This window comes from Pleurodeles waltl, chromosome 1_1, assembly GCF_031143425.1.
Source record: "Pleurodeles waltl isolate 20211129_DDA chromosome 1_1, aPleWal1.hap1.20221129, whole genome shotgun sequence".
Classification (NCBI taxonomy): domain Eukaryota; kingdom Metazoa; phylum Chordata; class Amphibia; order Caudata; family Salamandridae; genus Pleurodeles; species Pleurodeles waltl.
In genome coordinates this window covers 820,134,487-820,147,166 of record NC_090436.1, presented here as the reverse complement: position 1 = coordinate 820,147,166, position 12,680 = coordinate 820,134,487, and the positions used below count along the sequence as shown (strand labels likewise).

General features: G+C 40.7%; 1 protein-coding gene across 2 annotated transcripts in view; it reads left to right on the top strand.

Moving 5' to 3' along the window:
- Window positions 1–12,680, top strand: part of DOCK8 (dedicator of cytokinesis 8) — a 709,540-nt gene that overhangs the window by 225,854 nt on the left and 471,006 nt on the right. For both annotated transcript variants that reach the window (XM_069228642.1, XM_069228651.1), the window contains one exon: window positions 11,888–11,968. In XM_069228642.1, the coding sequence (XP_069084743.1) occupies window positions 11,888–11,968 (81 nt within the window). The remainder of the gene's footprint in view (window positions 1–11,887; window positions 11,969–12,680) is intronic.

The window sequence follows — 12,680 nt, the reverse complement described above, 5'->3', positions numbered from 1 at the left end:
AAGGTGGCGCTAGGGGACTATAAATATCCCCCTTAGTTTCTGGGAGGTTGTAAAATAATCAGAGATACTTCCCTGAAGGTAATATTCTTGTTTCCCTAAACCAAAACTTAACAGAGTGCTGCCCCACAATGAGTTGGTCAACTACCATGTCAAAGAAAAACAGTTTAGAATTTGGGATTTCTCATCTATCCAGGGATTAGCAGAGCAAATGTTTAGAGAACTGGGACACTAAATAGTGCAGGAGCAAGAATAGTTGTGTCCTGCTGAACAAGATGTCACAGATGTCGTGATGAACTGCCCTAATGTATTGTTGTTTTTGCAGAAACCTATTTGGGAGAGAGAACCTGTATAACCCTTTCAGCACAAGAGTAACATGGTCAGATCTCCTTGTACCAATGGTGAGACTGGTGGCTGGAGAGTGGCCATTGTAGGAGCTGGGAGACATTGAGGATAGTTTTTATTCTGTCAACATGCATGAGCACTGGGATTTAGTCGATTGTTCAGAAAAATAGCTTGACATTTCTGAGGAAGCTCCTCTGATGCTAAGCAAGCTTTTTTGACATCCCTAATATTGTGTTTAGATGTAGCTTTAAATATTCAACGGGCATCCCTAATTCAATGAGCTGGAGTCATGATTTTAGGTGCAAGATGTCCGTCATTGCTAACACCTTTAAGTTTATATGAGTTTCCTCAGTATGTTGGTGTATTGAAATGTTTTTTTTTACTTGCAGGGCCCCAAGGGCTACATGTAAGATTTTAATGTCAGAGGAGAAGGAGTAGAACTATGAGGAATGCTACAAGTGCCTTTTAGAATGGAGGACCCCAACTTGGAGCTTTCAATATGTGCCTATCAATGTGTGCCTCAGTGTCTAATTGATTGATTTCATGATTCAGCATTTGTAAAGTGCTCTACTACCCCAAGGGGTGTGCTGACTCTAAAGAAATCTCAGTACTGTGAAGAATGAATAAGCTCCTGCGAGAAAAGATGAATTTTAAGATGGTTGTGGAACATAGTGAGAGGGGGAGGAATGAAGAGAGAGTGGTAAAGAGTCCCAGGCTTTGGTGCTCGGATCTGCAGAAGATCTGCCATCCACTCTGCAGTGTGTGACTCTGGCAATTAGAAGTACTCATGCCAATTGAGGACAGTTGATGTGAGGGTGGAGAGGAGTGTGATGTGTTCCACAGTGATAGAGCCTAGAGAGCACTGAGGCAAAGATTTGTTTTATTAAAGATCTTAAGTGCATCAGCATTGCCTAATGTTATAGCAATCTCTGTTCTGCTTTTGGAGCTGTAGGTAAATTGATGAATTTGGAACAGAAGGATTTGTGTAATATGCTGTGGAGCTGTTGGGCTACAGAAATTTCAAGCTCCAGAATAGGACATGTACGATTGTATGCTAAATAATAATTATTCTCAGTTAAGTTATTTTACTGTAGGAGGTTTAGGACTTGGACTATCTAAATGACAAGGAGCCTGATGCTGGAGAGGAGCTAACAACCTGTAAAATACGTTTCGATGGCTCAAGGGACAGCAATTTAATTTTCAGGGTGTAGTAATATGTTAGACTGTAGGCCTCAAAGTGTGGATGATGGTGCAGAGGTTATCAATGATTATGGCCTGAAATGATTGTCATTTCGGTACAACTTTTTTATGTGTCTTCAGGTTTGTGAGAAGAGCGGTTTCTGAGATCTATGACTTTTCTGATGAAGTATACTTTTTTGCATGAAAAACTAAGGCCCAGATTTATACTCTGTTTGCACTGAATTAGTGTCATTTTTTTAATGCTAATTCAGCGTAAACTTAACTCCATATTTATATTTTGACGCTAGACTAGTCTGGCACCAAAATATTGGATTTAAAGCCATTCTTAGGATGCGTGAAACCACCTTGCGTCAATGAGATGCAAGGTGGGCGTTCCCGTCTAAAAAATAACTCAAAGCCCCTACCGCCTTATTTATCCTCCTGTGAAAATATGGGACACTGGAGAGAGACAGGCCTAAATAATGGCACTAAGCCTGCTTAGCACCATTATTTAACACATGGGTCTGGGCAGGCGTTAGGGGACCTGTGGGCCCATTTCCATGGTCAAACACCATAGAAAGAGCCCACAGGTGCCCTCCTCAAACCCCACGAACACCCCCACCCTTACCAGAGGGACACCACAGGATAGAGGACCCCATCCCAGGTAAGTAGGGTAAGTATAGGTATTTTATTTTGTTTTTTTAAAGTGCCATTGGGGGCCCTGAAGTGCCCCCCACCCAACATGGCACTGGGTGCAATGGCCTTGCCAAGGGGACACTTGTCTCCTGTGCCGGCCATTAGGGCGGGTTGTGTCATTCCATTAATTTGGTGCCCAGTTGGCATCCTGGAATGGCACAAGCCTGTGCTATAATGTTTTACACAAAACTTCATAAACGCAGTTTTGTGTCAAAAAGTATAAATCTGGGCCTTAATTGTACCGGTGGATTTTCTAAATGAAGTGTGCCTATTTTGATGACTTGATGGCCTACTTTTGTTGTGTACTTCAAATGTTGGAGAAGGCAAAAAGGTACATAATATTAGCAGGGAAGATTAGTTTTCAAAGGCTGGTTTCATGTTTCTATTGGTTGGGTATTTTGGGAGGTTAACCCTCTTAAACGGACGTCTATTAGTTTATTATGGAAGCATTTGCTGTGGCTGTTGGGTCCATAGAAAATGCTAACTCTGATTTTGTTGGGAGGGAGATTTGACTGCTGAATAATTCATGCTATTTGGAGAGTGGTTGGTGTACTTTTTAAGTGGGTATAGTTCTTATGGATGTCAGCAAGGCCCACTCTTAATTTGTGAGCAATGTTCTGATGTGAAAGTGTACCCATCAAACAGAGAGGTGCATGGTAATGTAGCCACGTCTTACTGAGGAATAGAGAGCCTTGTTTGTTGTTGAAAATGATGTCAGTGATCTTTCGGTGTGCCCGGGCTTTGAGCCTTCATCAATGAGCATGCTATTTAGTGATGCATTTTCTCCAGTGGTGATGGGCGCTGTGGGAGTGAGTTAAAGTGAGACGAAGCAACTGGCAGTCTTTTACAAGTCATGGTCTATGTAGGGTTTCTGCACTAGGATCCTTTCCCCAACAGGCCTAGACAGGGACTCATCACTAGAGTAAGACATAATATACTTTGTCTTTCACTGGGTACTTAATGGAGTAAATGGATGGGGATTGGCAAGGGATTCTGTTAAGGCAGAAATAAGGTTCCTAAAGAATGAAAGAGATAAATGATTTTGCTTAGAGCAAACCATTAAAAACCATGTGATACTAGAAAAGCTAATCAGAAGAGTAAAAAAGCCATGAAAGTTAAATAAGTGACAGTGTAGTGGGCAATTAATATACACGTTTTCTTGCAAATTTACTAGAACATAGCAAGCTTCTGCATGGAGAAAAAAAAAATATTTGTGCAGAAAAAGTTGTGCTACTGCACATAAGCAATGGCATTTCCGCTGACATATTTATAAGCCTTGAACTATTGCATGAGCTAAAAGAAATGGCAATGCAGAGGTTTAGGTTTTCCTCAAATCTATGACTAGTGTATATTTTCAGCTGTATCTCATGGTAGTTTTGTCAGTTATTAAAAGTATGCACCAATGTGAGGGTGTAACTTTGCGGGTGCAGATGTAGGTCTGTTTGAGAATGTATCCCGATTTAATCAGAATATGAACATTTTTTGTATTGTTCTCTTATTGTTGGGAGCAACCCAAAAAAGAAGCCCAAGGATAACTAGCACTGCAGAGAAGACGTGAGGAATTAATAATGTTTACTAAACTGTTTTATTCGAATCCTCTTGAAGATTTGAAATTACATTCAAATGTATCTATTAGGAATGAAATAATTTTAATTGTTTTGGTTTTCATATGTATGAGGCAGTTATTTTGAAGGATGCAATTTCTTTTAACTGGCACATCTAAAGAAGTAAACTGTGTGAAACATGTATGATGGACATCAGCAATTACATATAAGGATCTTGTAGCAAGACAAAATATAAGGCGTATTAGATGTAGTGTTCAGTTATTAACAAACATATGTATGTTCCTTTCCAAAACAAAAAACAAAACAAAATAAACATAAGCATCAAGAGTAGGTTAATGAACAGAGAGGTAGAAGGTGGGCTTAACAATGTATTGGCTGTTATTGGAAATGTCGTCAGCAATATCAGGGTATATCCTGATGTCCAGATTCATTAATGAGCATGAGATTACGGGCCATATGTACAAACCATTTTTTCAGTTGCGCACTCTCTTATTCAGAGTTTGCAACCACAAAAATGTTTTTTGCAATGTACTAAACTTGTTTTAGAAGTTGGTAGCGCTTTATCAACTCCTAAAGTGGGTTTAGTCAATGTATAAGTAATTGCTATCTGGAAGGTGTGTGTTATTGGTGTCTGTTCCAAGTAACAATTCCCATCCTTATGTCTCAAAGGTTTAGGAGCAAAATAGTTGTTGAAAAACCATTGAAAAGTTACTGAACTTCATATGTTACCTCCCTTTTGGACCACTTCCCTTTTGGGAAAGTGAACAAAGTTTGTTGAAGAGTAGACAGTAGTCCATGGGACTGTTGCCAACTCTTAGACAAACAAAAAAAAGGAAAAACCTTATTTTTTAACACAGTCTTATTTTAAAAACAATAATAGACATGGTGGTCTGCTGGCCCCACTAGGCCACCATCCCTGTGATGGACTTCAATCATAGTGATTTGCAATTTACGACCTACCTCATTAACGTTCAAGGGGTTAGATGATGGATAGTCATGGAAGATTACATATAAAGATCTTGTAGGAAAACAATATATAAGACGTATTAGATATAATATTCGTTTAAACAATAACTTACTGTTAAAAAGGACATGTATGTACCTCCCCAAAACAAAATATACATAAGGATAGATTAATAAATAAAGAGGTGGAATGGGGCTTAGCAGTTTATAGGCTGCTGTTGGTATTGGAGTCAGCAATACCAGGGTGTATCCTGAGGGTGTATCCTGAGGCGCAGGTTCATTAATAAGCTTGAGATTAACAGTCATGTTGTGACTTACTATCATTCAGATTTTTATGAATGGACCTTTCAGTGCATAGGTCAGTTCTTAAAAATCTTATTTCACAACCAGATATTCAGATATCTGGACCTCAGTGTGGGCATTTCTATGGTGATAAAGGTTGCTTTGGAGGCCAAATGTCGATGTTTTCTGGAGTGCAGTGTTAGCAGTGTTAGTGAGAGACTGTTCTGTAGGAATGGTGATTTGTTAGTATAATGTAAGAGGCATCTGATTACCTACTCTGTGTGTTGTGCAGGGTTTTTGCATTCAGACATAATACCTAGCAGGCCCACATTGTAAGTCATTATACAAGTCATGCATAAGAGCTTTGGCCTTTCAGTGGACATAATGGAAGACCTTAAGTACAGGGATGAGATGAGAGATTGATGATCCCAAAGTAGACAGTATGCTGGTTGGAATACCGCAGAAGACATGGTCTTGGAAGCAGGGAAACCTAAAGCACAGGATGACTGATCACTTGGATACCAAGAATTCTTCAGATTAGGTTATTCCTTCATTTGCATACTTTAGTGTAGAATCAGAATCCCTTCAAACAACACAATTTAAAATGGCAGTATGACCCTTGTGGCCAAACAAGTAAAACTGCAGTCTGAAATAAAGTTAAGGGGTTTTATTACAAGATTAGGCCCTCGTTACGACCCTGGCAGTCAGTGGTAATTTGGGGAAAAGTACTACCAACAGGCTGGCGGTACCTTTTCCCAAATTATGACATTGGCGGTTTGGCTCAAGCCAAACCACCAATGTACCACTCCGTCCGCCAGGGTGGTAATGGCCGCTGGGCTGGAGACTTCGGTCTCCAGCCAGGCGGCCATCACAATCCCACCCTCGGGATTATGACCCTGCCAACCGCCATGGGTTTTGTGGCAAGAGTACGCCACAAAAACCATGGCTGTTGGCACTATCAGTGCCAGGGAATCCCTTCCCTGGCACTGATAGGGGTCTCCCCCTCCCCAGAATCTTCCCCTACCCTCCCCCTCCCTCTCCTGCCCCCGCACATTTACACACCCACACGCGCACACATACACACTCATACACACATGCATACCCACATCCACCCACGCATGCACACATACATACCCACACCCCAACACACACCAACATACATTGTCGCACACACGCATTCACAACATACACGTACACTCACATTCAATCATTCACGCACTCATTCAACGCAACTCACACCCGCATGCACGCATACAAAAACAGACACCCCCACACACACACACACACACACACAACACCCCCACACACGCACACACCACCCTCCCACCCCCGTCTCCTGTCAGGGAACCCGGCTTACCTGCTTGCAGGGGGTCCTCCTGCAGGAGATGTGACGCGGCGCTGCTGCCAGCAGCAACGTCCGCCAGCAAAACACCACCAGGCCGTATCATTGCTCATGTTACGGTTGGCGGTGTTTCGCTGGCGTGGCGCTGCTGAAAGCAGCACCACCTTACCGCCGTCTGCCGCCATGACCGTCGACGGTATTCCGCCTACGGTCATAATGCAAGTGGGCGGCTGGTAGACGCAGCGACGGTATGTTGGCTGCTGTAGCCGTGGCGGTAGGCGGTCAATACTGCCAATGTTGTAATAAGGGCCTTAGACTCAAAGTAATGTTGACAGTTCTCAAAACAAAGTTATAAAAATACAGAATCACCATTGGTTGTCCAAGGTGATGGAAAAGATTCAAACCAATTAACATCAAAAGTACAGAACATTCAACAAAAGCAATACAAATCATCAGAAGGATAAGCTGATTGTCAGAAAACAAGTGCCGTTCAGTTCTTTCAGGCATTAAGGCAATTTAAAAGTCATCTAAGCTTAGTTAGTTAGGGCATGGGAGAACCCCAGTGGTGGCCAGTAACTTTAGGAGGGAGGGGGAAGGGAGGAACACACAGGTACACATACACACTTGCACTCAGTCATTCACATAGGGTAGGGGATGGATGGGGCACACATGCACACTTGCACTCAGTCATTCACACACATGCGCACACACATCCATTCACAACACTCATTGTGAAATATTGAAACATACACGCAAACATGCACCAAACATTCATTAAAAAAAAACACACACATACTTTTACCTTCAGCTCTGCCTCGGAGGTCCCAGGATAGTTGGGACTGCTGCCTTCCCTCACTGGCTAACCTAGGGTCAGCCAATGAGGGAAGGCAGCAGTCCCAACTTGTCAGTGAGACTGCTGCCCACCCCACTCTGGCGAGGTGTCACTGATTGACATTCGGCCCTTGGCACTTCAGGGCTTAAAACTGAAGTGCCCAGGTCCAAAGCAATCGGTGGCATTCCCCCTCATCCTGAGGGGGAGGGCCTTGAGGCAACTTTGCTAGGCTGAAGCGGTCACACCCACAGAGCTGTGACTTCTTCAACCCAGCAAAGTTCAGCTCAGGCAGCCAGGAGCCTGAGCAGATAGCACATTTCTAGCTCCTGGGTGCTGGACCTGAACTTTGCTCAGCTTGACATACACTCTTCTTGAGGGGCAAAAGGTGGGGGGTCATGGCCCCTCAGCCCCAAAGGACAGACTGTGACTGAAGAACCCTACTGATTAGAAAGTGAATAGTTAACATATGCTGGGCAAAATTCATGTGGACAAAAAGTAAAAAAGAAAAAGGACAACAAGAATTTGGAAAAATGACATTTGGGGCAAAAGGTGACTAACCAAAGGTGGCAAAAAGTTGGTAAAAAGGGAAGGCACCAGCATGTCAGGAGCTCAGTAAAGATTCTTCCTCTTGGGGTCAGGAGAAAATTGTCTAAGTCTCAGCAAAACATTGGAACAAGGGTAAGGGTAGAGAGGCCTGTACCTCTCAGAGTCCAATTGGTCTAGCATGAAGAGTGGACCAAAGAAGGGTGAGGCACAGAATGCTTCTGATAGAGCTCGGGAATGGTAAATTAAAGTCCATAGTGCAAGATGATTCGCTCCACATGACTCTGAAGGTGTGATTGTCCAATCAAAGTTAATCATGAAACTGCACCATCAGTGAAGATTCCCACTACTGACATGAGAAAGGAAGCCATATTAGCTCATCCGTACTGGTTGGAACAAATGCATGCATTTTCCATTTCCACAGTTCCTGAATGTACTGTGCTCAAGGTTAAAGGTCACTTTCTCAGGCTCACTATATGTAAAACTACAGGGCATCTATTACCAAGCTAGGATTTCACAGGAATGAAGTCTGAAAGAAAAGTTCACATTAGCAAGAATGACTAAGCATTTTCTGCACAATCAGGAAACAGGGCCTCACAGGCCTCACTTAGGCTCAACAGAGTCAATCAAAATGGCACATTCATGTATATCAAAATACGGCTCATATGACATTCAAAATTTTAAATCCATTATTAACAAGCTTTGACAGTGTGCATGTTACAATACATTTAAAAATCAATAACTCGGTTAATACGTTGCTTAAACTATAGTGCAGAACTGCAATTTCAACTTTTGCATGTAACATTTAAAAGATTGCTTTTCTGAAATTCATTATCATTTTAGTGCAAACTGTTAATCAATAAAATCGAATTCATTTGTTATGCATTAAGTGTTAAGGCTATACTACCACACTTTAGTCCTCTAGTCTACAGTGAATGCATATTAGTATAGGCTTACAGTGCCCCACTTCACAACAAGCTTACTAATTACGACCTTGGCAGAGGGGATTACTCTGTCACAAATGTGACGGAGATCCTGCCTGCCATATTTCAAGTTCCATAACATCCTATGGGTCTTGTAATACGGCGAACGGGATAGCAGTCACATTTGTGATGAAGTAATCCCCTCCGCCAAGATTCTAATCAGTCCCTAAGACTTCAGATAGTAAAATGCAAAGATTGTCACATATAGATGATAACTTTGACGTCAAAGGTAGCAATAACATTTCTTATACGTCAGTGTCAAAGACTAAAGTGTATACATTGGCTGCATCAACACCATTAAAGAGTCAAGGTTCATTTGTAGCAACTACGAGACACCAAAAGACGAATGTACAAGCACCCATTCACGTATTTCAATGGCATCAAGTGCCTGTTTACTCAGTTTCAATACTGCTGCTGATATGGGACTGATATCTGGAAGCTACAACATGAATGCTCATCATGAAATAGTAAGTCAGTTCCTGTTGTTGTGTCATGGATTAAGGATTGGGAGAATTTAGGACCATAGTGAAACTGCATATCAATGAGGACATTTGTCAAGTTGCTCAAAGACATAGACAAATTGCATTTCATCTACAAGAAGCTGTCGAGAAAGAGCTTTGTACATTACAAAGGCATGATATCATTAAGCAATCTACTGATCCAACTCTGTTGGTTTTGCTTATAGTGGTAGTGCCCAAAAAGGACAGGGAAGGAGCTGTATGCATCTGTGTTGAGATGAGTCAGGCTAACAAGGCAATTGAAAGAGAACAACATCCTGGTCCGCGCATTACAGACATGACCACGCAGCTAAATGTGATCTTGATCTGAACAAAGGCTATCATCAGTTGGAACTCAAAGAGATGTGTAGGTTCTATCCATATTTGTTTGTTCCAATTTAAGTCCTTACGTTTTGGTGTGCCACCAGCAGCAGACCTTTTTCAAAATGTCATTCGATGTATCATACAGCCTGTCATTAATGTTTTCACTTACAGTGATGACATATTGATTTTCGTAGCCACCCAGAAGGAACATTCTAAAGCTCTTACACTAGTGTGTCATTTACTTGCTGATGCAGGATTAACTCTGAATGCTGTGGTACGTGAGGTTCAGAAAACAAAACTCTAATTCTTTGGCCACATCTTTTCTGATGTGGGTATGACACCAGACCCAGCTAAAGTACTATCTCTGTCAACCACCAATTCCCCACAAGATATTACCACATTGCATTCATCCCTTGGCAAGGCCAGTTACTGTTCCAGATACATGTGTGACTTTGCCAAAGTGAGTGCTCCCTAACGGGACTTAATGAAAAGAAATGCTTCATTTTACTGGTCACAAGAATATGAACAATGTTTTAAGAAAATCTATCATGAATTGGAGAGTGCTCCTGAAATGGCCCACTTTGATCCAAAGCTTCATACAGTGGTATATGGCTGTTGCAAACCCTGACGGGTTGGCCACGATCCTTGCTCAACACAGTGGACAGCCAAATGCTTGAAGGCAAGCAGAAGATGACAACAAGTAATTGAAGCGGCCTATGAAGGACATTGTGGAAACGTTGCCACTAAACGAGCTCTACGAAACCAAATTTGGTTTCCTCATCTTGACAAGAGAGTTGAAGGCCTGTGGTATCTAGAATTGTTCATGTCCCAAAACCATTCAACATACCTTTAACATGTTGGATTTACCAAAACAACCATAGGAAAGAATTGCTATTGATTTCTTTAGTTCTCTTGACCTGATGGTGATTGTCGGTGAATATTCCCCTTTTCCACTAGTAGAAGACTCCACTTCTCAAGAAAAAGTTAATCGAAAAGTTAGATGGCATTTTTGCAATATGGGGTGTGCCTTCACTTCAGAAGTCTGACAATGGCCCGCCTTTCAACCGTCAAGAATTCAGAGACTTTCTTTAACATCACAATAAAAAGCATCATAAAAGCACAGCTTTTTGGCAACATGCAAAAGGTGTTGCTGAACTCTTTATGAGCACACTCAAAAAGACTGTCCAGCATGCTATATTGGAGAAGCATAATCTGAAGTCAGCTCTCCAAACTACTCTTTAAGCTTACCGGTCAACTCCTCATTCAAATACAGGTGAAAGTACTGCCATCCTTATGTTTGGAAGAGCCATGATGACCAAGTTACTGCAATGCACCAACAAAACATTTACAATAGATGGTGAATTTCGTTGAATAGACTTGTGTTGTAATAAAAGATGAAAGTATTTGCTGAAAAGCATTGATGTGCCAAGAACATTGTTTTCAAAGAAGGAGTTCAAGAATTGATGCAACAACAGAAAAAATGCAAATCTGATGCTCCCTTTGATGCTGAACCCTTCAAAGTTCAAAGTTGTAACTAGCAAAGGATACGTGGTGACTGGTCACTGTTCTGGAAAGTACATTACGCAAGATTCTTTGCACTTCAGGCATCTGCCTCATTATTCGCCAGTGCCTGATGTCAGAGATGAGATTGGCTCAATTGAGATTATAGAGAGTCCTTGACTGCATCTGTTCCTGCATCACAGTTGCCAGTCATGGACTCTTCTCTTCTCTCTTGATAGTCTCAAAGGACATGTTCTGGGTGTGTAGTCAGAGCTCCAAGATGAGGAGTTGTAATCTGTATACTTTTAAAAAAAAAAACAATTTTATTTAACAAGGGGGAGATGTATTGTCTTGTAGGTTAGTGATGACTGGACCTTTTTGGATACTGATGGACTTGTTAGTACTGTTACATAAGTGTTCAGGTGTGGTGAATAGATTTCATGTTTAGAATGTTGAGCTCGCAGTTAGAAGTAGAGCAATAAAGACATGTTGGACCAAGCTTCTTGTGTAGCATATTCATTTATAAGCACGCAGGCTGGGGATGACTCTACAACATATATGTGTGAATGCTGATTTTGCGACCAGTCCTAAATCTCTGTTCTGCATCTGCATACACTTACGCAGTCAGAACATTCTGTGTGGATCAACCCATCATTGCAATTCTCATTTCAAAAGGCAAGAAGGGAATTACTTATAATAGGACTTTGAGATACTTCATACCTGTATTTCCGAATTGATTACTTGCTAATCAAATGATAACAAGATATTCAGCATGTGTCACATAAACAGAGTTTTGACCACGTTTTTAAAGTGATACTAAATACTGTCTTTTTTTATAGATCGAAAAAGTTCTTCAACAAGGGGAAATTGGAGAGTGTGCAGAACCATACATAGTTATTAAGGAAACTGAAGGAGGCAAGGTATGGAAATCATGAAATGCTTACGTAAAACAGCTTGATCGGTATAAGTTGGATTTTGTTTTTAATGTGGTGTAGAAATAATAACCATTACTTGTATCTTCACTGTGGAGGAGGATTTGCATAAGTAAGGATGTGGAAACAAGGTGGAAACACAATGAAAAGAAAGAGAACAGAAAAGAATGGACTAACGTGTACTCAAAATAGAAAATCTGTGAGAGAATGTTAAAGGATTAGGAGTAATTGGGATTTTTAATGTATTTATTATTTATGATTTTTATTAATTCTTCCAAATGTGAAATATATGACATGTTTTATTGTATTTCGTAATTCAGTATGTTTTCAGTCCGTAGTGACCGCAAAATAAACATGATTGATTGAAGATTAAACAGTAATTAGTTGAAAGACAGAAACATGTAAAGTTGTCAGCTTTTCAAGTACCTCTGCCACGAGGATAATATGAAATGGTGTAATAATATAATATAATATAATATAATATAATACAATATAATATAATATAATATAATATAATATAATATATTATAATATAATATAATATAATATATTATTTTAACACCTATGCTATTATTACTGCTTAGTAATAGTAATTGTACTGCAACTTAGTTTCTACCTGATTCTAAAAATACTATTTTTATGAAAGGAAGAAAAATACCACAGGATCAAAGTAGGGAGCAAGAGAATGCCTTCTGTCCTA